This window comes from Marmota flaviventris, chromosome 10 (assembly GCF_047511675.1).
Source record: "Marmota flaviventris isolate mMarFla1 chromosome 10, mMarFla1.hap1, whole genome shotgun sequence".
Classification (NCBI taxonomy): domain Eukaryota; kingdom Metazoa; phylum Chordata; class Mammalia; order Rodentia; family Sciuridae; genus Marmota; species Marmota flaviventris.
The window spans coordinates 49,848,840-49,874,228 of NC_092507.1; the positions used below are offsets into that span (position 1 = coordinate 49,848,840).

General features: G+C 36.0%; 1 protein-coding gene and 1 non-coding gene across 8 annotated transcripts in view; one reads left to right on the forward strand and one right to left on the reverse strand.

The window, feature by feature from the left end:
• Window positions 1-25,389, forward strand: part of Patj (PATJ crumbs cell polarity complex component) — a 387,785-nt gene that overhangs the window by 88,994 nt on the left and 273,402 nt on the right. For all 7 annotated transcript variants that reach the window (XM_071617901.1, XM_071617905.1, XM_071617899.1 and 4 more), the window contains exons 17-19: window positions 1,119-1,250; window positions 20,950-21,159; window positions 24,589-24,705. In XM_071617901.1, the coding sequence (XP_071474002.1) occupies window positions 1,119-1,250; window positions 20,950-21,159; window positions 24,589-24,705 (459 nt within the window). The remainder of the gene's footprint in view (window positions 1-1,118; window positions 1,251-20,949; window positions 21,160-24,588; window positions 24,706-25,389) is intronic.
• On the reverse strand, window positions 13,947-14,019 carry Trnav-uac (transfer RNA valine (anticodon UAC)). Its single transcript has one exon. It is a non-coding gene; the product is annotated as a tRNA-Val (tRNA).

Sequence of the window (25,389 nt, forward strand, 5' to 3'; positions counted from 1 at the left end):
TTTTCATTATTTCAACTCAGTGATTGTGATAGCTTTCAGTCACTGTGTCAAAATACCTAAGCAGAAGAGGTTAAAGGAAGAAAACTTTATTTTGGTTCACAGTTTCAGAGGTTTCAATTCAAGGTCTGCCAGCTCCATTGTTTTGAGCCTGTGGTGAGGCAGAACATCATGGAAGAAGGGCATTGGAGAAAAGCTGTTCAGTTTATGATGGCCAGGAAGCAGAGAGATAGCAAGCAAGGGGCCAGGGGCAAGATACACCCCTGAAGGGCATGCCCCCAGTGGCCTACTGCCTCTAACTTGGCCCTACCTCTTACATTCTCCACCACCTCTAATAATGCCATTAAATTATGGAGCTAGTGGTGGATTAATTCACTGATGAGGTCAGAGCCCTTGGAATTCAGTCACTTCCCCTAAGCCCCACGTCTGACCATTGCTGCATTGGGGACCAAGCCTTCAACATCTGAACCTTTGGGACATTGCAGATCTAAATGATAATGTTGATTTTTACATATTTTTAGAATCACACAATGCTTAAGGACTTGGATTTCTTTTTTCTAACTTTTCTAGTGAAATCCCCCTGTGAATTGTAAAACTGTGACATTTATTAGCTAGCGAAGTTTTTATTGAAAGGACTCAACAGGAGTGATTTCTCTGTGTCCTGCGCTGGCTTCTCTCTGTGTTGACATTGTTTTCTGTCTTTCATTATAATTATGAATCTAGATATTGCTTTTTAAATATCTTGTATGTTTCTAGTTTATGTGATGTTTTTGTTTTTACTTAAATTGCATATTTTTCCTTTTATGCTTCTAATGGGATGACAGAACTCATTGAAGTATAAGAGGTTAGTGTTAATACTTTCAATGAAAAATGTATTTTACATAAAAAAAAACATTGTATGGACAATCTGCATTTTTAAATGCTTGAATTTTTAAGACCATCTATCTCATCCTAAATTGTGTGTGCCTGGTGCATGCCCTTTTTTAAAAGAACAAGAAGGAAAACTACTCATGTCAAAGAGAATTCCCAATTTGAAAATAAGCTGTGAGATTCCTAATATTTTCATTCTTTTCAGGAAAGAAAGGACTGTTTGGAAGCAATTATCTTCTTTGGTTTTTCAGGTTGAAAACAGGATAGATGTCAGTCCTGAAGATGAGGATGATGGGGAATTAGCTTTGTGGGCTCCTGAAGTCAAGATTGTTGAGCTAGTGAAAGACCATAAAGGCTTGGGGTTCAGCATTCTGGATTACCAGGTAAAAGAGCCTGTATAGAGGTTGATTTGATTTGCTGGTGGTTGTTTCTGTTTCTGTTTTGGTTTGGTTTATATTATGTGAAGTAGCAATTGTTTAAGGTACCTATTTTGACTTAAGCAAAACTGAATCCCAAAGAAGGGATATGATACTTCCAATCGTTACCTTTAAAATCAGTTGCTCTCATAGTGCTCACCTATTAATCTCAATGAATAAGTAGAAATATTCTTGGCGAGATTACATGTTTTTATTAATATATATATAACACCTATGCATTTACATACTTACAATCACTCTGGTTCCAACTAAAGTTACTGCCTCCCTTTTGGAAGGGAGGTGAAAGATCATGTTATACAGTTTACCAGTTACTGCTGTGTTTTTAGACTTCTGATTGTTTGGGAGAATTAAAACTGTTAGCAAAAAGCCTTTTACCTCTTTAGATGCATATTTTAATACTTTAGTGCTTCCTAAAACAGTGTGGTTTGATAAAGCAAAATGTCCTCTGTTGAGATACATAGAATGCCAGTGTTATAAAAATCAATTTTTTTTAAATACAATAAGGCAATTGGGAACAAATTAAAAGAAAAATACTTTGAGCATTATGTCAGAACATTAAATTCTTTTTTTGTAAGTGTGATTTAAAGGTACTGAAATAGATTATATGTATTTCATTTTTGCTAGCATATTTCTGTGCCAGATAACCCTCTATGTTGTTAGAATTACTTTTTGGAGTATTATTGGAGTATTATTGAATTGTGAGTTGGTGATTCCAAATGAATATTTTGGAAAATATTTTTATCAAGAAATATCAATATGGTAGAATTCTGGAAGTTTACATATTGGTTAATACTAGGGCACATAAAGCAAGTAGCAGGGGCTATCTCTTTTCTCCCCTTCCCATTGTAGCCCTATTATCTACCATCTAGTAAGTGGTTTATAAATATTTGTTCAATAATAAAGTTTAGATTAGCCAAAATTAATTGAATTTGGATGCACAAATTCAATGGGCATTTGTTAACCATTCTGATAACTAGGATTTAACTTAGAAAGCATCTTTCAGATATGGTCTCAGATGTTCAGCTACTTTTCCATTATCATAGGATTCTATGTATTTGCATTCTTTTATACAGTAAGTATTTACATCCTAATGGTTGCTTCTACTTTCTCATGGACATTTTCTGCAAGTTTTATAGTTTGAATATCATAGATATTAAAACAAATGTTTCAAAATTTAAAAAATAAAACTTCAATGAAGGATGAAAAAACAAAAATCCCTTGATAGTGCTTATTACTTTAATCCCTAGTTGACAGGAATATCCCTTTATCAGCTCTGTGCTTTATACTTTAAAAAAAAGTGGAATTTTTTTCTTCACTGCATCTGTATAGGTATGCATTCTAACTTCTATTGCTTTATTTATAAAATTTTAGGTTTGTTTTTTCTCCTCAGATTCCTCATAATCATTGGCACACATACATTTATTTATATCTACACAAATTATATGAAATAATTTCCATGCAAAATAGTATTAAATATTCTGCTTGCCTTTGTGTTTCTTGGAAAACTGATAGAAAAAAATACATAATCTCTTAAATCTGTGTGTGTGTGTGTGTGTGTGTGTGTGTGTGTGTTTGTTGCTGAGGACTGGAACCGGGTTTCTTGGATACTAGCTGAGTATTCTACCACTGAGCTGAGCTACAACGCCATATCCCCTGAATGTTATTTTGATTTAAGTGAAAGGGTTCACCTTATTTATTTCTGAAGCTAAACCTTGGAAGAAAGAACAGTCAGTTTTAAATTTTAAATTGAATGTTTTTCTTAAGTTTAATCTTAAGTATACTCACAGATGGGCTTAGCACCTTTTCACCATTTGTCAGTGGTACGTAAAATTGTTATCCGTTATGACATTCAGATGACAGGTAAACACAATTTAAAATTTGGTTTTGTGCAAGTTAATTAATCGATTATGCCATCTCTTGTTGTAATTAGGTAATAAATTCCAAAGTTCAAGAATATTTTTTGCAAGGCCAGACAGAGGTTTGGCAGAAGCCATGAAAGGCCGCGTTCCCTACTATTACTGTATTCAATGTGTCCTGAATGAATTTATTAGGTTGCAGATTCCTGCTTAGCATATTTAGCGTAAGAAGTAAGGTAGGAAAATTTTAGTCACAAGGAGAAAGTATTAGTGTGGTAGACCATCCAGGTTGTTCATTCTCAGCAGTGAAGAGATTGTACTTTTATCTTGGAATATTAATTTCAGTTAACCACTTTCCTCACTATGGGTTTTTCTCAAGAATAACAACTTACTGAAGAGCCTGGCAAAATTATGTACATCTGTTCCATTGATGCTTATGTAGTTTCTTATCTATAAAATGGGGATTATAACGTCTAGCTAGAAGAATTGTGTAGATTAAGTGAATTAATGTGTGAGAAGTAGAAAATGTTATATTATTGTGGAAATGTATTATTTACCATCATCTGATTTAGAAAATGAACACAAAGTTTTAAAAACTATCCTCAAAGATTATGCCATAAAACAATGTTTGAACTTTATCTGTTTTTAACTACCTAGTTATTTTAAGAAAAAAGGCTTTGTTTAGTGGAGTCTAAATTTAATTGTAAAATTGCATTCTAAAATGCAGCCAACTCTTGATGAGCCATATGTGAATTACCCAGTTGTGGATTATTGGGCAGAAGTATGCTTTTTACATAAATGAGAAGAACTTTAGGAAAATATGAGTGAGCAAGATAAAGGATCTTGAATCTGTCCATGGAATGATGGGGTGGCTGACTGCACAGGTCAGTGATTCAGAATATTGATAGAAGTTGCATAGCTGATCAAAGAAAAAAAGCATGCCTTTGTTTTAGTAGCTTTTTCCATTGCTGCAACCGAAAGACCTGACAAGAACAATTAGAAGACAAAAATTTATTTTGGTGCTCTTTGTTTCAGAGGTTTTAGGCAATAGTGGCTGACTCCATTTCTTGGGGCCTGAGGTGAGGCAGAACATCTTGGTGGAAGGGTGTGGTGAAGGAAAGAGGCTCAGGACATAACACTAGGAAGTAGATAAAGAGTTCTCTTCACACCAAGGATAAAATATAAACTCCAAAGGCAGGATCCAAAGACCCACCTCCTCCATTTACACCCTACTTGCCTCCAGTTACCACCTCATTAATCCCTATCAGATGATTAATTCACTGGTTAATTTAAGGCTCTCATAACCCAGTCATTTCACCTCTAACCTTTTTTTGCATTGTCTCACTCATGAACTTTTGGGGGACAATTCACATTCCAAACCATAGCAGTTTTTCTACCTGAAATGAAGAAGCTGAGTTCTACAAGTCAGTGCTATGGCCAAAGAGCAATGTGGAAATTCTTCTCCATGAAAGGCATTTTAAATTAGATTGGGGCAAAGGGAAAAGAGAAAATAACAGGGATGACAATAAATATGCACATTGTAAATTTTTCCTTAGATTTTAGTGTAGTAGCCTTTGTGGCTTTGATTTGAATAGAGGTAGAGTATTCATTAGTCTCAAATATACCTAGGCATTACCCTGTGTAGTAATTCATTAAAATCCTGCCTGGTATGTGTACCATACTGGAAAATTCACTGGTTCCTGTGTAACTAACTTCATGCCTTATAGGATTAGGTCATGGAAAACAATGAAGCATGTAATCTGTCAAGAGCATTAATATTATGGCGTGACTACTCTGTTTTTGCACAACTTAACTCATCAGAACTTGGTTTTAAGTTTTTATAGCTTAATTCTCACCAGGTTTTAGATGAGATTTCTACATCATACCTTAGTTATATTTTGGTTTTCAGTTTCCTAGTGTGATATTATGTGTGATGTTTTTATTCCTCAGAATATTGTCTTCATGAAATATTGTTAATATATTAATACTAACATTAATATAAATATAATAATAATAGGTAACATTTATTGAGTGTTATGTGCTAGTAAACCCTAATAGGCCCTGTTCTAATTGCCTTATATTTATTAGCTCCTGCATTCCTCATAAGAACAATATGAAGTAGGTAGAATTATGACCCTAATTTTAGAAGTGAGGAAACAGGCACAGAGAGGTCAAGTTACTAGTCCAAGATCACACTACTAGTATATGGTAAAATGGAATTTGAATTCAAGCAGTCAGGCCCCAGATCTTTTTTTTTTTTTTTTTTTTTTTAAGAGAGAGAGAATTTTTTTAATATTCATTTTTTAGTTTTCAGTGGACACAACATCTTTACTTTTTATGTGGTGCTGAGGATCGAACCCAGCGCCCTGCGCATGCCAGGTGAGAGTGCTACTGCTTGAGCCACATCCCCAGCCCAAGCCCCAGATCTTACTCCTTTTAATCATAATTTCCTGTTATTCCTTTCTTTGTGAATCGTATTTTCATATGCCTTTTATTATAGGGCATCACTATAGTCAACTTACTACAGCAGATCTTCCTGTTTTTCCAGCTTTTAAAAAATTTCATATTTTAAAGACTAAGCTACTAAATCGTATTCTCATTTTTAGTGTTTATATGAAAGTTTAGTAAGTATTAAAAATTAATTAATGTAGTGTGCTCATATGCATTGTGTAAGAGGAAGTATTTATTGTTTCAGAAAAAAATTGCAAATTTAAGAATCCTAAATTAGTGCAAGTAATTTGTTGTGGGTTAATGTTCAATAATGAAGCAATTATTAGGTAGTCTGAGAGTGTAATTTTTAATTTCTACCAAAAAGCTTGAAAAAAATGTGAAGCTATATGGATTTTACCTTCAGTTGACCTTATAAATTAAACATGGCAAGTGGATATTTTCTAGTGTTTTGATTTATGCTGAACTTTGAATAACCCCTTATGATTATAATTCACTGGAAATGTTTGACATTAGCCAATTTTTGAACATTAGCCATGATATTGCCATCCTTGGTACTTTTGAATTTCAGTGATTTAGAAGGTAAAATTTATTAACTAATAATTCTCCTCCCTCCTACGTCCTGTTCTTCTTATCTCTCCTCTCCTGACTGACTCAGTTTTTACCTAAGCAGATATTTTTGAAAGACTTTGGGTTTGTCTCAGACATTGGAAGAGATAAAAATAAAAAGCATCATACATAGTACAGCAATTTAGAGGTGATTCATGTTTAAATACTGTTAGTAATGCTTTAAAGATCTGTTTGAAAGTCCAAAGACAAATGATGACTCATTAAGAATAACAGTGAAAATCTCCCTTTCTATAAAAATTAAGTTATCAATTTTTCTTAACAGAAGAAGTGGGTTATAAAACCAAAATAGTATGAAGGTAAAATATTGGAGTATTGCTAAGTCTTTTTTTTTTTTTTTTTTTTTTTTTAAACCAGGCTTGAACCCACTGAGCCACATCCCCAGCCCTTTTTATTTTCGTTTTGAAACAGGGTCTCACTAAGTTGTTTAGGGCCTCACTAAGTTTCTGAGGTTAGCTTTGATCCTCCTGCCTTGGCCTCCTGAGCCTGTAGGATTACAGGCTTGTGCCATCAGGCCCAGTTCCCTAGAAATTTCTTTACAAAAGATTTTTGAAAGTTGCATACAGGGATCATGTAAATTCCACAAATGTGTCTTAAAGTTGGCTTTATTTGTGTAACACACTGACTCTCTGAGCACACTAAATGTTCTGTCCAACATGGGTATGACTAAATTAAAATATGTATTCATGTGGGAAGGAAAATGTAAAATATGAAAACATTCATGTTATTGTGATGTGATTAATGAATCTTTACTTTTTCAATAAAGTAATTTCCCTTTTCTCTTTTCTAAACATTTAAAAAATAAATTCAAATTTACAGAAAAAAAAAACCAGGTAATACATGCACAAAGATTCAAAGGTACATAGAGATTCTGTGACAAATAAATCTTCCTTTGACTATAAACCTTCACTTCTGTTCCAGGTAACAATGACTGTTTTTTACGTCTGTCCTTGCACAAATATTTTATATGTATATGGTTATAGAAGTAATAGTTTTGTTATTGCTTTGTAATGGTTTTTATTTTTTGACACATAAATGGATCCTTTGCTTTTTTTCTCAGTTATATCTTCTTTCATTTTGGTGTTTATGGAGCTACCTAATTACTTTAAATGACTGCATAGTATTTTAGTGTTGATATACAATAATTTATTTAACCAGTCTTGATATACAATAATTTATTTAACCAGTCTTCTATGCCCAATTGGTGTTTTGTTTTGTTGTGGTACTGGAGGTTGAACCTGAACACTTTAATCACTGAGCTACATCCCCAGTCCTCTTTCATATTTGTTTGAGACAGGGTTTCACCCTGAGTTGCTAAAGCTGGCCTGGGACTTGTGATTCTCCTGGCTTGGCCTCCAGATTTGCTGGGATTACAGGCCTGTGGCACCTTGTCTATCTTAGTTTGTATTTTAAAAGAGGCTGAGGTAGATATTTTTGTCATTCTCTTTTGTTAAAAAAGTGACAGTGTCTTATGGTAAAGTCCCAAAAGTAGAATTACTCATCAAAGGAACATATATCTTTTAAATTTTGGTACAAATTATTTGAACATAACTATGAGACATATATCTTCAGATCACTTAAAATTGATACTTCTTATGTAGAATCATTTCTTTCTTTAACTAACTCTCTTGGAAAATAGTGTGAGCAGGCGTGTAATTCATGAATTTGCTAATGGTTTTCTATAATATAGACAGATTAAGTGATAGCAATATATAGCTATCAATTTTGTTTCAGCTTTATATATAGTGGTAATTAATTTATTTGCCTTTGTAGCTAGGAAGCTATAAAGTATTTATATTCACACCATGATATTAGTGCCTCAAAGTCTATTCCTGTTTCCTCCAACTTTAACCTTGTTTATCAGAAATTTGAGTTTTAAAATGTTGTGGGGGGAATTAGGACTTGAATTTTTGCCAAGAGACTTGAGGTTTTGAAGGAGTCTTGGTGTTGGCTGGTAGCATTCGGTAGCTTGTGGAAGCCCAATCTTTATGATCATCTTAGATGATTAGCATACAGAATCCAGGGTATGGAATTAGAGATACTGACATAATTTTAACATACAGAGAACACAAAATAGTGCCATTGAAAAGTCTGATAAGAAGTGATACTTTCTTCAGAATCTAAATATAGAGGATAGTCATGTGCTGCAAGTCAGACAGTTTCACTTCAGTGCTCAAGTGGTCTTGTAATGTGGTCACTGGCGTCTGGTTTGTGGGTTTTGTTTGTTTTTGTCCCACCCACCCCTAGATTTCTTTGGCTTCATTTCACTCTTGTAAGAGATTGGTATAAGCAAAATGCGGTCAATCTGCTACCAATGGCAGCATTCATATTCTTACATATATATTATATAGCATGGTGTTGAAAAATCACACAGCTGTGTTTAAAGGTCACTTTTTGCTTAACAGAACTTAGGGGAACTGATAAAGGCTACTTTTTACCCATCCCTGATTCCTGTCCACATTTATTTTTATTAACATCAAAGTACTATAAGCTCCAGTGCCAACTGGGCTGAAGATTTCTTTTCACACAGGATTTGCTTCCTTTCCCTCTATGGGAAAGTTCTGTATCCTTTAAATCATTTTAAGCTGCTTCATTTGAAAAATAATTCTTCGTAGTGTGTTCATGGAGTGGATTGATTGTGGCTACTGGGGAAATTCTCTCATGGCTTAAATATTGCTTTTCAAGCCTGCGAAGTGGGTGAATGAAGGGAGTCCACTCCTGGTGTGTGGAGTTTGTAGTGTGCTCAGGATGACGACTGACTTCCAAAACCCTCAGTGCAGCAAGACTAAAGGCATCAGGAGACCAGAAGCCACTTAATAAGAGATCAAAGAGGCTGTGTGTATATCAGCTTGAAATCCAGATAGTACAGATCAAAAGCTTGCCTTAGCGAGGCAGCTGCAGGGGGATGAAATTAGCAGGAGGCCTCAAAGATCTTAAGTCAGGCCTGATGTTGAACTTTGCGGGAATTTCATGGCTCTGGAATACAAATTTGGGAAAAAATCTCATTGTGTGTAATGGGAGTGAAAGAGAATAGCGGGCAAGCAGCAAAATGCCTGTCAGCTGGATGGTGCGTGCTCATAGGGTAGCTTTCCATTTAACAAATGTGTCTCCACAATCGTTTCTGCTTCACCCTAGAAGGCACTGCTGAGGAGAGAAGCCTGAATGTGATATATTGGCTGTATTACCTTTAGTGAGTATTTCAGAAGTGGACAACTATAAATATTAGTGTTGATGAAATGACCGCGGAGAGCCAAAACATGGGCATAAAAATGCTCAGATTTACTGTAATACCTGGTAATCACAACTCTCCTATGAAGTGCTCAAGATATTCCAGGAAGTTAGTGGATATGTCTTGCAATGCATCTGTGTCTCCCATGTAATAAAACAAAAACAAAAACAGAACAGCTATTAAAAAAAAAAAGAGTGGATCTAAAGGAGAAACTTGGTCTCCAGAGGTGTCTCATCGCCATTCTTCTCCTGCCTCCAAACATGGCTTTATTTTGGAAGTTCCCACTTGATTTTTATGTCAGTGTTGAGGCCCACAGTAGATGAAAGCCAGCCTTTCCTAGACTGTGGCTGAATGACTGAAGCAAATCAACAAGCAGGTACTGGGAATCTCTTTTTTCCAAGGCAGGATGGTCAGTACTGATCTTTTTGCTTGTGGATGTCATTTGGATCCAGATGGTGATCTAGGAAGGCTAAGCTTTCCAAGTGAGACCAGGAAGTGCTGCTACCTCCTCCTAGTACCAGCGGTTCACTCTGTTAATGATTCATGAGAGGGGATTGGCTGTTTGATTCCTACATGCCATTTCTAGGGCTCAAGTTCACCTTTCAGCCCTAATCAGGTACTACACTTAGCACTATACCATGGTGAACATGTAGTATATTAAGAGCACTGGCTTCCCAGTCAGGAACGACCCAGAGGCCCTGGTTTGCGCTCTGGCTATCACATACTCCTAGGACTTTGGACAAGCTTATAAGTCTTTTCTTATTCTCAGTGTACTAAAACAATAATCTCCAAAATAAAACAATATTTTCTTTACGAAGTTATAAGAACTAAATAAAGGAGCACTTATAAATACCCATATTTTTCTCTGAGCAAAATGACAACACTTTGGTAAATGTTACCATTTACTAAAAAACAATGGTGATGATGGTGGTGGTAATGATGAAGATTTTAAAATATAAACTTAGCACAGAACTGCTTTGCCTGTCATTCATTCTTAGCTTTCAAAGAAATTGTTGTTTTCATAATGCAAGCTGGTATGGAGGATATATAGATGGAAAAAGCATGCTCCCTTTAAATATCTTATGTACAAATGTTTATTGAGCATCTCCAATGCATCAGGGAGCTAGCAGTGAAAAAATTCTGTCTTCATGGAGTTGGAATTCAGTTAGGAGAAGGAGGTAGACAAATAGCCACATGTCGCACTGTAATAAAGGAAACAGTCTTAGGTGCCATTCTGTAGGATACACTATGGTTTTAGCAATGATGGAAGTAAAATCTGATTCTGAGGATTATTTCTTAGCAGCCAAAGTGGCTTCACAAGGCATTGAGGCTGGCTGTGTAGACAAGTGGGTAGTGGATATTCCAGGCACAGAGAATGACTGGAATTGATGTTAGTCCTGATTTCATGTCTTTGTTTTCTTTGGTATCTGTGAAGTGCTTAAGTCTTTCAAATTTTATTCTGTTTAATGAAAAATCCTCTGAGAAACTTTATGTCCTAATTTTTTACTTGGAAAACATGACCATATGATGATAATGGCAACAATTATGTACTGCTTTCTCTGTCCAGCAATGTTTACAGCACTTTATATATATTAGCTAATTTAACCTTTTCTACAGCCCCAGGAGGTAGGCCCTGCAATTATCCTCGTGTGATGGATGAGGAGACACACTGAGAAGTCAAGGAATTTGCTCAGGACCACCTGAGTAGGAAGTGGTGGAGCTGAGCTCCTGAGTCTGTGGTATGGAACCATGAAAGTATGCTCCTCAGGCCAGAAACCACACCGATTCTTCCTAATGATGACTAAACTGAAAAATGGTAGAGATTTCCATTTTATTTTTCTGCAGAGACAAAACAGTTCTGAAAGCTTTGTTTCACATTATCCTTGAAGTTTATGATACCTTTCCTTTACTCCTCCCACCTGGGGCAAAGCTCTGCAGAGATTTGATGATTTTTGCTGCCAGAGTATAAACTGTGTGTGCTTTGAGTTTCCCTGTAGGACTCCTTGGCCTTTTTCCTATATAGTTTCAAAGTTAGCAAAGTATTCTATGCATTGTGTGCCATATATCACAGAGTATCGGTTGACCTTTCAATGATTAAAAAAAAAAAAAAAAAAAACCACACTATAGAATCTTTCTAAGAATGAAGGGCATCCTATGTCCTTGATGTGGCAGCTGTGGTTGTCAGCCTCCCAGCCTGAAGATGGCTCCTGTCCTTCACTTCTGCTAAAGGAGAATGAGGACTGAGGGTGCCTTGCTGTTGTGAGCCACTTTTTTAGTACAATCTGGAAGTTAGAGGTCACAAATCTGGAGAATATAGGTTCAGCTCTGTATTAACATATATTATGTATGTTATAATATATGTTATATATATTATATCATAAATTAACATTTAAGTGTGACATCACAAATGATAGTACTGTTGGTCTCAGTCATGCATGTTCAGTTGAATTTAGCATGCAATAAATGAGATGGAAACTGATAACTCCTCAAACCCATATATCCTGCTAACTTTTTTTTTTTTTCCTCCCTGCATTCTGTTCCTCCTGCCTCAGCCTCCTGAGTTGGTGTGCACCATCCTGCCTGGCTTACTAGCTTCTTTTCTATCCTTCACAGTGATAATAATAGCAGTGTTTATGAATTGATTACTGTGGACTTACTAGAAACTTTGCATGCTTTATCTAATTTAATACCTTTAACAACTCTAAAATCTATGCTATTATTTCCATTTACAGATGAGAAAGTCAAGTCTCATCTAATCAACAACTTGACCAATATCACTCAACGAGTATTTGTTTAGGTGAAGTTGAGTGATTTGTGTAGAAAATTAAAATAAATTCCAAAATTAATATTTGAAAAATTTTAAGTTTCACATGTCTATAATTTCCCTGAATCTTAATAACTTTCTTTTTTCTACATTTTGTTGGTGCATTATAGTTGGGATGGGATTTTTTTGTTATGTATTCATACATGAACACAAGTAGCCATATAATTTGGCCAGTACCGTGCCCCAGCACCCTCCCCCTCCCCTGTTTCATAACAAATTTCAATCGATTTTTTTTCCCTCTGAATATGCGCAGCTATTTTTAATATATCAGTTCATTTTCTACATTTAAAAATATTGTGGTTAAATGTATATAACTTAAAACCTACCATTTTAATCACTTTTAAATACAGATCAGTAATGTTAAGTATATTCACATTTCAACTAATGTCATTTTGATTATACTGCTGTTAACTGGCTGCTTGGTGGTACCTCAGGCATTTCAGCCAGATGATAGGGCTTTCAAATGAAAGGTACTTCTGACTTGTTTTGTTTCATTTTGTTTTCTATAGAACCAAGCAAAAGTCCTGTACCAGGAGTAACTGATAGAGACAAACTATTAGAGTATAGTGTAAAATTTTCAAGAAATGAAACACTCAAAGAACATATCTAATGACCAAGGAAAATATCTAATGGGAGTATAGAAGGGGATAAGAGAAATAACCCCTTCAAGAAGTGATTTCTTTGGTACATCTGCTGAAATCAATTTAATTATTATGTTGAAAATAGATTTTTGAAGTCCCAAGTTATACAGAATAAAATGAGGTACAGCTTATGTGATTTTTGTTTCCTCCTTAGGATATATTTTGATCTGCAAGTTTCTCTGCCCACTTGTCTTCCATTGTACTTTAATTGCCTTATATGCTGTGCTTACTGTGCTGCTCAGGGACCATTTAGTTCTATGTATGATGCGTGAAAAAAATCTATCCTTAATGTCTAATAGTGTTTAGGAAGCAATAATACACAAGAAGCCAGAAACCATATCTGTTTAATCTATCTTGAGTGGACTGAATGTATTTTGTGGGCACACACTTTGAACATGATGGTGTTGTGGTAATTGGTATGATTAGTTTAATACTTTGCTATATTGTAGAATAGTTAAGAGTACAGTTGGAGTCTAGATTAAGATAGCTTGCCCATTATTTAGTACAATCATTTAGTTATTACCTTACTTCACTATAAATACAGAAGAAGCTTTTTGAAATAATTAATTACATCCCACTCTCTTAAACCAGAACTATTCTAGTAATTTTCATTTCAACTAATGGTCCCTGACATGTTTTTTGTTGCTATCTTAAAATAGCAAGCAGGGAAAAATGTGTTTTACGTTTTGTCTAATAGAAAAGGAGGGTACATGTTATCATAGATATTTTGTTGTTTGCTTGTTTTGTTTTGATGGACAATACCCAGGAAGTTAGTCTTATAGTTATGGTCTTTTTATGAATTCCTAAACATTGGCATTAACTAAAATTATACCATATTTGTTACCATAGTGTTAATGTATTGTTAATGCAGTGTTTTGAATTAACATCTTTATCTACTTTTTTCTTCTTCTTTTCTTTGAGCCAGGACTTCTCTATGTTGCTCAGGCTGGCTTTGAACTCTTGGGCCCAAATGATCCTCCTCCAAATGATCCTTCAGCCTCTTTTTATTTTTATTTTTGGTGGTAATGGGGATTGAACCCAGGGCCTTGTGCATGTAAGGCAAGCACTCTACCAGCTGAGCTATATCCCCAGCCCCTCTACTTCAGCCTCTTGAGTAGGTAGAAATATGTGTATACAACACAGTACCTGCCCAGTATCCCTAGTTTTATTTTGTTTTTCCAGTAGTTTTGTGACTGTTTGGTAGAAATTAAGGACAAAATTGACTCAAGATACACTGTTAAATTTAGTTAATAGGAAAATAGAGCTGGGGGAAGGATCATAACTCTTGTATCCACCTTCCTTATTTTATACTTGGAGCAACAGACTTAGAGAAATGAAGACACTTCTGAAACTGTATACAGCCTGTTGCGGACAATCCTGCAGCTTAAAACTTGCTCCCCACCACCTTCCTTCTTTTTTTCTTTTGTGGTGCTGGGGATTAAACCCAGGACCTTGTGTATGCTAGGCAAATGCTCTACCACTGAGCCACATTCCCCAGTCCTTAGAACTTGTCTCTTGAATTCAGTCCACCTTCATCCTATAACTCATAGGTTGAATATCTGTGTTCTTTGTCTTTTTCTCTCATTTTTCTCCTTTTTAAAAATCTCTTAGTTCCTATTTTCTGACTGGCGTTGCTCACAGTGGAAATTTTAATTCATGTCAGCTGTGCACCAGAGCCTTTCCAGAAGACTCTTACTTCTTAAGATGTACGTATCTCTGTGTGTGTGAAAAAACGTTGCCTTCGCTGCTGCTCTTACTCCATTCCTTCTTTTGCCTCCCTCCAGAATGAGAGTTAGCTCCTTCCTTTTAATCTGTAATCTCCATTTTAGCAACTTCCATGAGATATTATTTTGAAAATTTATTTAGCTGTTAATTGTTTTATATCATAGCTTAATACTACTTAGCTCAGGTGATCACGGCCACACTTGCCTCCTAAAGAAACTCATACCTGATTGCTGGCTGTTTCATAGCTTCTTCTCAGTTGACTATTGCTTATTTGGAATACTCTTTCAATCTAATATTACATAGCCAAATATTCATTGTCCAGAAACTATGTAGATACTTTAGAATTATCTCTGAAACATAACTTCCTCACAAACACATACTTGTGACAGGAAGCTTGAAGCCTACTTCTGCAATAGTGTGTACCCATCCTGACTTCCCTGGTTGGGAGGGGGTTTCTTTTGTAGAGCTAGCTGATGTTTTTCTGGTCCTTCCCTGGAATTGTTTCATTCTTGGTGAGGGACTCTGAAATACACCTGCAGAGCAGGTGTTTGGTACAATGAGCTGCTCTACAACACAGTATAGAATTTTGATGACATACCAGTAAGGCCTTGGGAATGAACCATATTACCCCTCTTGAGTTTATATTTTAATACACTCAGTTGACAGTGTCAAAATTATCAAAAATAAACAAATTTGTAGCCAAATTTTTGTCTGAAATAATCTAAGGTCCAGTTCTTGGCTATCTTGCTATATGGTCTCTGAATCCCTATCCTTTACTTAATATCTTAAGTTTGGGTGTTAAATGCAGAGTAGATTTAAAATTTAAAAAAACCCTGAAAATTATTCTTTATTTTGATTGTGATTAAATCATTGTTACACCTTGATTTTTTTAAAAAATTTTCTTCATTGGGACAGTACTGCAAAGCATAGAGATGTTAAATGTTAGAACAGGCCTCTGTGTGTATGTCACATTTCTCTTATTTAAGAAAATCCGTCTTAATTATACTTTTGCCAGTTTGTTAAAAATGGAGAAAGTGTAACTACTTTTCTTGTTCGTTCCTGTGTGCCCTCTTTATATGGAGTCCCCTACTTCATGCTTTTCCAGGGAGTATGTCTGAGCTGCTTTCTTATATTTGTAGCTAGGTTGCGGAGAACTTCGCAACTACAGCCCTCCACATCTTCCAGGCGCTATTTGTCTTGACAGCCCACATTTCAGTGGAACCTCTCCCCACCCCAGGTGACGCCCCTGCACTCTGCTTTAGTTTATATGAGATCTGGTCCCTTTGATCTCTGGGAGTGTACACAAATATTCACATAATACATTTTATAGACACTTCAGAAACTTCGACTCCCATCCGTTTGGGCATAATGATTGTCACATGTTTGCCTTCACCCGGGAAAAGGTGTTCTTATGCTCCCCAAATGAGTAGCTTCTCAAGAAAGTAAACAAATTAAACAAGGAAGTGCGTGACTTACCTGGATGTGTAGCATGTTGTGCATTCTTCGCTTTCCTCTGCTACGTAATGAAATATAAACCTCTATTGGCCAAGTGTGATATTTGAAGGACTCAGTTTTACACACTTGGAAAGGATGATAAATGTTCTTTCCTAACATGTTTGTCTTCTTTCAGTCTTCATTTAGCAGAAACTAACTTTCAGGTAGAGAAGCTGCATTGCTTAGTGGCTAAAAGCATAAAGACTGGGATTTAATCAGCTGGTTTGAATTCTGGATCTTCCATTTACTACCATGTGCTTTGGTTAAATCATTTAATTTCTCTCTTTCTTTGTTTCCTTGAGTAGCAGTGGTTGAAAGAGAGCATTCCTAGCAGAAGCGATGGCTTGCACCATGTCAGAGCGGAAACCAAAGCGTGTCACAGTTCCCAAGTTTCAGTACTACTGTATTGTTGGGACAGGGTGTGGGGTGCATGGGAGCAGGCAGTGGTACATGAGGGGAGAGTGAGCAGAGATGGGACAGAAATGTAGATCTGAAGGAACTCTTTCCATAAAGGATAAAGAAGTTAGGACATAGTGGGTGTCACTAAAGTATTTTAATTCCTACCTTAAGGAGAAGTTCTGCTCACTTGTTTTAAAAAAGAGGATTCCATTATCTCTAAGGAAAGTGGACTGATGGTCAGATTAATGATGGTAGACCAATCAGCAAACCATAACATTTGCCCAGGCAAGGAATAACGAGAAGCTGAACCAAGGTAGCGATGCTGGAAATGGAGAGTAAAGGTCAGATAGAAAAGGGAGAAGATCCAATGGATCCGGCTCTGCGAGCATCTCAGCGGAAGAGGAGGGAAAGTGAGTGCTTGGGTACGCTGATGCCACTTGGAAATGATGGAGATGAGGAGTCTGTCAATTCCCTGAATACTGAAGCACCCTATGTTTATAATAAATATCAAATGTTAGCATCCCTTCGAGACACCGAGAAAAAGCCCTGTTGTGCAGGTTTCTTGAGGTAGGTGTGGTGGTTTCATTCACATGTGAGACAAAGCAGTAAGGTGGTCCTCAAATTTCCTTGTGGAGTGGAAAGGTGTGGAATGCAGGTCTGTTTTCTTCTCCTGTCCCCTGGTGCTATATTCTGATGAAACTTTGTTATTCTTAACTGGGTAGAGGAGTTTGGTAACATTTTTAAGAGCTATCAGGAGCAACTTTCATAAATGGTTGATTCGAAGCAAACATATGGGACACTGTTAAGAGCATGTGTAATAATATAAAGCTTTTGAATAAAGAGGAAAAACCTCCTCTGGAAGAGAATAGCTTGCATACTATGATTAGTCTTTAGTGCCCTCTATTGGCTATTTAGTCTAAAGCAACATCTTGATTCTTGAACACAAGTGTTTCTTGCCAAAAAAGAAAAATTAGAGATTTAAAAATTATGACAAAATATGCTGAAATCTGATGGTGGCTTTAAAATATGTTTGAAGGGCCTTGGGATTGGGTAGGGGTCTTGAGAAATGTCTTTATGACACTTTCTTTGCTATAGCGTGCCTGTGACAGCCTGGACTGTATTTTCAGGAAATGGACGTTTCTGAAGAGCAGCAGCCTGAGTCAGGCTGGTGTTCCAGCACTTTTCACGCAGCAAAGCCTCAAGAATAGCATCCGCCCCGTAGGCAGTGACAGCTGCTGTTTTTCCAGAGGGTGGCTGCTACATGTGATGGCCATGAAAGGAGATGACTGTTCCTCATTAAAGGATTCTATTCAGCTCTGTGGTTACATGGTCAGAAAAGTCACCCCAGAAAATGCAGCAGTGATTGCACAAAGTGGAGCATCTTCAGAGGTGGTAGTTCCTCTTTTTTTGTTTTTCACTCCCTTCCCTCCCAGGGACAAAGAAGCTGTCTTTGGGTTCAGTGGGAGTGGGGGTAGTTTAGACCCAGTGTTTAGACTGACTAGCCGTCTAACCTGAATAAACTTTAGTAAGCAAGTCCACCTGGCTCTGGTTTAGGGTTTGAAGAAGACTGCTGTGTGTAAATGGGTGATTGCCTGCCCTTGCTACATTAAATGAAGTCGATTACTCTTTCTAGAGTACTCTTTCCAGAGTACTCTCTCCAGCATGTCCTGGTGAATCTTCCTAATTATACAATTCGAATCTTTCTAATTATTTCAGCCTGTAGTATTTTGAAAATGTATTCATTCACCTATTCAGGTTAAAAATAGTCCTTTTTGATTCAGCACTATATGTAACTACAGAGATTGCTTGAAGCCAACTTAGGGAAAATCATTTATTTACTTTTGGTCTATGTTACTGTTGCAATTTTCTCTAAGAAAGTTTACTCATTATATGAAGTATTGCTAGCTGCTTTCTGTGTTTCATGAGAGGAATAAGCTATTATGTAGTTTCCCTTCCCCCCCAATAAAAAAGCCTTTCATCAAAAACTGACATCCTAAATGAAGGACATAATTGTACAGCTTATTTATTAGTGTGTCAAACTTAAAATGTAATGGTTTCATATTTCAGAATGAAAAGTGTGTTGTGATTCATGGTTGCTGGTGACAAAATAGACAGCTCTTTTTATATTACTGTACTGATTGCTTGCTGATATGCCACCACGCTCTTTTTTCCTTCTGTTCTCTTCCTGTGCAATAGCTCCCTCTGCTTGAAAATATTGGTGTAATTATAGTTTAACACTGTATACTTTATTAGTGCATTCCCTTGACTATTTTTTTTCTTTTAATTCTGTTCATAAATTGTGGCACTAAATATTAGAGCGTGTAGAAAATTACCAAGGGTCTCTTAGCTGGGGGTGGAAAGGCAAGGTTAGTTGAGAAAAGCAAAATAAACTGAAGACATTATTTTTTTTCCCCAAGGAGTTAGCTCTGTAGTCTTTGTTGATTTAAATATGGTAGATTTGTTTAAAATTCAGTGCAGTGCATTAGAAATGAACCTTATATGTCTAAAACATAGAGGTATAGAAAACTAGATCAGAAAAGTTCAAAAAAGTCACCAGCCCCTTCAAAAAGAGCCGGGAATGTGACAGATCTTCACTTTGTTAATTCCAAAATCTTATAATTCTACATAAAACCTGGCAGTTTTCCTCTAGTCACTCAGGAAGTATTTAACAAAAGCTGGCAGAAGTAGAGTCTCTTCCCTATATGGGACAATACGTGCATGCAGAGACAATAGAGACAGACCAAAGCAAACCAGAGCAAATGCTTTGTATCTATTTGTTGGATAAAGTAAACATTAAAGGAGTTACTGAATTGTTTTTTTTAAATTAACCAAATGTATTGATAACATCAGTGGTTTTTTTCAGTGCTTAATGAAAAGAAATATGGGATTCTCTCACTGGATGAAAAAGATCCATACATTGGTTTTGTTCATGAGTTCATTTCTGTGTATTAGAAAAGTTCTGATGTAGGGCCAGATAACCATGTCATAACTTTGCATGTTATTTTTCAGTATACTTTGTGTTTGTATGTTGCTGGGGATTTAATGCAGGGCTTTTTGTTCATGCTAGGCAAGTACTCTATAATTGACCTACAACCCTAACCCTAAATAAATAAATATTTTTATTTTTGTTTTATATATATATATGTGTGTGTGTGTGTGTGTGTGTGTGTGTGTGTGTGTGTGTGTGTATTTTTTTTTTTTTTTTTTGGTACTGGGGAATAATCCAGGGATACTTACCACTGAGCCACATCCCTGCCCTATTTTGTATTTTATTTAGAGACAGGGTCTCACTGACTTGCTTAGCACCTCATTTTTGCTGAGGCTGGCTTTGGACTCATGATCTTCCTGCCCAAGCCTTCCGAGCCACTGGGATTGCAGGCATTCACCACCATGCCTGACATAAATATATATATATATATATATATATATATATATATATATATATATATATATATATATATATATATATATAAAAATACAGTGAAATATGCTGTTGTTTCCATGACTTTTCTGAATTTAAGTGGTTTCATGAGAGGATGCTCTACTGATAAGTATTTAAGAATGGAATGCCATTTCCCATAATGCTTCTCTTAGAGCCTACTTATGGCCTAAGAGGAGTCATAGTTGGAAGTCATAGATGGGTTTGTCTTTGATCCACAGTGCTTGAGAATATCAGATAGTCTTGCCCAACTCTTTGCTGACCTCTCATGGTCCAACAAAATGTCAGTCACCAAAAGTTTTAAAAAGACTTTGATATGTGACTGAGCATGCAGAAATTAAATTGAAACTGTTTAGGTATATCTTTACTTTGATATAAGCTAATATTTTTATGGATGTATAGAGAGATTTAGAAAAATGTTACCAGAATAAATATATGGAATAAATATATGAGATTCACTAAACATACACTGTCTTAAGTCCTGTTTTAGTCAGCTCTTTCACTGCTATGACCAAAAGATTTGACAAGAACAATTTTAGAGGAGGAAAAGTTTATTTTGGGGCTCATGGTTTCAGAGGTCTTAGTCGAAAGACAGGCAGCTCCATTCCTCAGGGCCTGAGATGAGGCAGAATATCATGGCGAAAGGGTGTGGCAGAGAAAAGCAGTTGGGAACATGGCACTAGGAAGCAGAGAGACTCCACTCATCAGATACAAAGACATGCCTCCAATGACCCACCTCCTCCAGTCATACTCCACCTGCCTATAGTTACCACTCAGTTAACTCCTGTTAGGGGGTTAATTCACTGATTGGGTTAAGACTGTCATAACCCAGTTATTTCGCCTCTAAGCTTTCTTGCATTGTCTCACACATGAACTTTTGAGGGACATCTTACATCTAAACCATAGCAAACCTGCATATTTGTTTACAGGGAATCAGCTCATTGTTCTTTGCTTGACTCACAGGACCCTTTAGATCCCACAAGATCAGTGATTGTGATCCGCTCCCTGGTAGCAGATGGTGTAGCAGAAAGAAGTGGAGAACTTTTACCTGGAGACCGCCTGGTCTCAGTCAATGAATATTCTTTGGACAATACCACACTTGCTGAAGCTGTGGAGGTACTGAAGGCCGTGCCTCCAGGCACTGTACACCTTGGTATCTGTAAACCTTTGGTGGTAAGTGTCGAATTTTGTTAATATAAGAAGAAATGATAATGCAATAGTTCTGGATTTTGGAGATAAATATGTCTGGCCTCTAAGTGTTGAAATTTGTTAACATAGGAAATAGTATTGCAACAGTTAAGAACATGGACTTTGGGGGCAAATACACCTGACCTTTAATTCCTGTTCCACTGCTTAATGCATCTTTGATCATAGTCAAGTTTTTTAATGTCCTTGACTTATAGCATCAGAAAAAATAATGTCTCTCATACGGTTTGAGGGTTTAAAGAATATTATATTCAGTAGGTGCTTACTGAGCACATTACTATATATCTGCTAGCTGTTAGCATTTCTAGTCTTACTAGTACCACTTTTACTATTTTCATCTTCATGTTTTGCACACAGAATCTAAGTTTCTATCATATTCCTTAATGCAAATTAAAGTAAGTATGTTTACATATTAACTTTCATTAGGGAATTATGTTAAGATAGTACAATAAGTTGAAGTCAGTCAACCACATCATTTAACATTATGACAATGAGACATTAACGCTTTTCCAACTGTCATCAGAGTACCCGGTGACTCCTAGCACCCAGAACTTCTATATGATCAAACAGTCTTATTGCTTAATGTACTATGTCAGGTCAGTCTTCCTGACAGAAGGGTACCTCAGTTATGGTGCTGTTAAGGTCCCCTGTACAAAAATAATAATAATAATAATAATAATTATTATTATTATTATTTCAGTCGATGTTAAAATATTAAAGAGTGCTTACTAATGACAATATTTTAAGTCTACTACATGTAGAAGCCACATGTAGTAGTAGCTGAAGCAACTTTAAAGGTCACCCTTTTGTACTCACATTACAAATGAGTCAGTGGAGGCACAAGAGAGTCGAGTAGCTGACCCAAGGTCATATGCTAGCAGAAAGCAGAGCTGGAATATGAACTTGGCCAGGCTGCTTCAGACCCTGTGTTCCTGGCTGCAGGAACATAGGAACATGTGCTGCTGTTTGATTGTATTGTTCCTTTTTTTTAATTTGTAGGTAGCATGTCTGAAACAGCTTGGTTGTGATAGGTTGTTGGACTGGATTTTAGGAAACATGAACTCTGTTTCTAGCTTTGCTCAGAGTTATAATGCCCAGTGGGTTTCAAACTCAAAAATATGTAATTTTACATAAAAATTACCTGGGAGATGTTTAAAATGCAATTTTCTGAGTCTTGCCCTCAAGAGATTCTGATTGAGAAATTTTGATGTACTATTCACAAGCCTCCCTCTTCAGTGGGTCACCTCTGTAATTTGATCAACAGGTATACTACTTTTTTTCTAGTAACCTAAGTTTTTCATTTCTTAGAAGAATGAACAAGTCTAGAGAACTTCTAAGGTCTTTCTGAACTCTAAATTCTTTAATCTATGAAATACTTCAATATATTGCCCAAATAACATAAGTACTCTGCTAGCTAGCTAGTTATATTTATATATAGATAAAGGTTGATGCATTACACCTATTTTTTCTCCAAGAAACCTCAGTGTATTACTTTTTAAAATTTTTGCTGCTGAGGACTGAATCCAAGGCCTTACTCCTGCTAAGTACATGTTCTACCACTGAGCTACTCCCATAGCCCCAGTAAGTTTTTTTAATTTTTCATGTAGTACACATAAAAAGGCCTGTATATTACACTTAACAGAAACTTTAAATGTTTCAAAATATAATCTAACACATAGCTAAATCAGGTTCTTGACTTTTTGTGTATTTGGTGTGTTATCTTAACCCGTAAGTAATACACCATGAAGTGCTTGGTTTGATTTTTTGGACAAATTAAGGAAGGGAAAACCAAGAATATTTTCATGGGACCTCATCTCCTTGTTATTTTAGGTGGTAGAAGGAACTTTTTCTAGATTACCTAGGTGATTATTTGCTAGAATTTTGTCACCGCATGGGAAAAATCCCAAGATAGTTAGTCCTATAGGACTTAAGCAGCCCAGCCTATACCATTAAGCAGTTTTAGGAATTCTGAAGCAGTGTCAATAATGGGACTTAGTACCAAAAGAGTGTGGATTCTTGGGTGATTTCTGGCAGTCAGAGCTGCAGAAACCTCAGACTCCAGGGCCTTGCTCTAAGAGTGTTTTGGAACATAATAATTGTGGAGTGGAACTTTGCCCAGGACTCCCTTAGTGGATCCAAGGCTGCCAGCAGACTTAGGAGTGGGAGGCCAATAAAGGGATGGAGAGAAAGGTCAATTTCAAGACTTTTTTCTTTTTTAAACTATTAAGTAATTCCTTCTTTAGCATCTGGGTTCTTTTAGCAAAACTACTCAGGAGCTGTAGATTCTAGAAACCAGAAACGGATCTCCTCTGAGGTCTATGTCCCTGTCCCTTTCTTATTGTACATGGTGGCTGCGTAGCTAATGTTAACTGAGGATTTACTCAATCCATAGAAGAAACAGAGAAAGAGAATGTAAATAAGAAGATCCTAAGTCAGGTTGTGGCCAAGAGAATGTGTACATATAATAGTTATGAGAACAAAATTATTTTTATTAAGGTATATGACATGTAATACTTAGACCTGTATAGTTTCAGTTATACATTTTCATCTTAACCATAAATGTGATTTGTCTCCTCTTTTCTGCAAACTTACCTTGAATATACCAGATCCAAAAAAACAAAAGGAAAAAAAAATTATAAGCTGACTTTAAAAATTGCATCATTCTCAGAATGAAGAGGACAGAACAGGCAATGGAACTCTGAGATAGATAGCTGTGGGCTTTGCTCAGTTCTCTGTGGTTTGCAAGGCCCTGTGTTCTTGGGCCAATCATTTTGTCTCACTAGCACCCATCTTGCTCATCTGTAAGTTGGAGACTGCATGGTGACTGGGAGCACAAAGCTCAGTGACAGGCAGCTTGAGTTTGCTTTCTGGATATGTAACTGACCAGCTGTGGGATATGGGGCAAATGGCTGTACTTCCTTCTCCACATCAGTAAAATAGAGTTAGTATGAGTTCCCACTTTTTAGAGCATGTATTAATAAATTAGTGTGTTAAGTATGTTTAAAGTACTTAAACATATACCTGGTGGATAGCTATATATATAAATCACCAAGTAATTTTTCTTTAAGGGATACTTAAAGTTGAGAAGCCCTGACCTAAGTATATCTTTCCTTTTTTTATTTTTTAAATTAATTTTTTATTTGTAGTTTGACACAATACCTTTATTTTATTTATTTATTTTTATGTGGTGCTGAGGATCGAACCCAGGGCCTTATACATGCTGGGCAAGCGCTCTGCCACTGAGCCACAACCCCAGCCCATCTTTCTTTTTAATTACGAAAGTAAATTTGTTCTAATGATACAATTTGCATAAATTTTGTTGTGTACTTGTACAATATGAGAATTAATCTGAAGAAAGTTTGAAGCTAAACTCATGAAAGTGGTTTATATTTTCAGGAAGATGAGAAAGAAGAAAGTTGTTACATTTTACATTCAAACAGTAATGAAGACAAGACTGAACCTCCAGGAACAATTCTTGATATGAATTCATCTTTAATACTTGAAGCACCCAAGGTATGTAGTGAATTTCCCATCTAAATGATTTGCTGTGCTAAGGTTTTTCTAAAGAAGACAAAGCTTGTCCCACTCCCTTGGTTAAGTAGATACAAATTAAAGAATCCCCATTCACTTGTTACTATTATTATTTTTAAAGTGAAATCTTTTCCTTCCTGTATTACTTTGACTCTTTAAAATGATACAAGGAATATGTACGGCATTTCCAAAGAATGAACATTTTATTTTGTATCACTAATATAATCCTCAAATTTGGGGAGGAGAACATATTGTTGAAAATAGACATGTATTTTAAATGCTGTAGAAAATGGAACTATACAAAAAAATTTCATTTTGAATACTTTCTTTAGTCAAACCCCACTTTAGGCTATAATTGTAGAAAGTGATTTTGGAAGTTTTCCTCTTGATTTTTAAAATAAATTGTGTTTTATTCTTTGCAATTAAAGTATGGCTTGCTTTGCTTGATAACTCATGTCTGGTGACATTCTTGGCAACCGTGTTGACAGTGTCTCACACTGATGGGTGTTCCTGTAATGTCCATTACATTTTATTTTAAAAGACTAGACTTTTCTGGTTAAAATTTCCTATCTATGTGATATGTTCAAATATACTCTCTAATTAAAGTTTATTTTTTCACATAACCAGGTTGCATTATTTGATATTAAATTTATATTAATTTAAAAG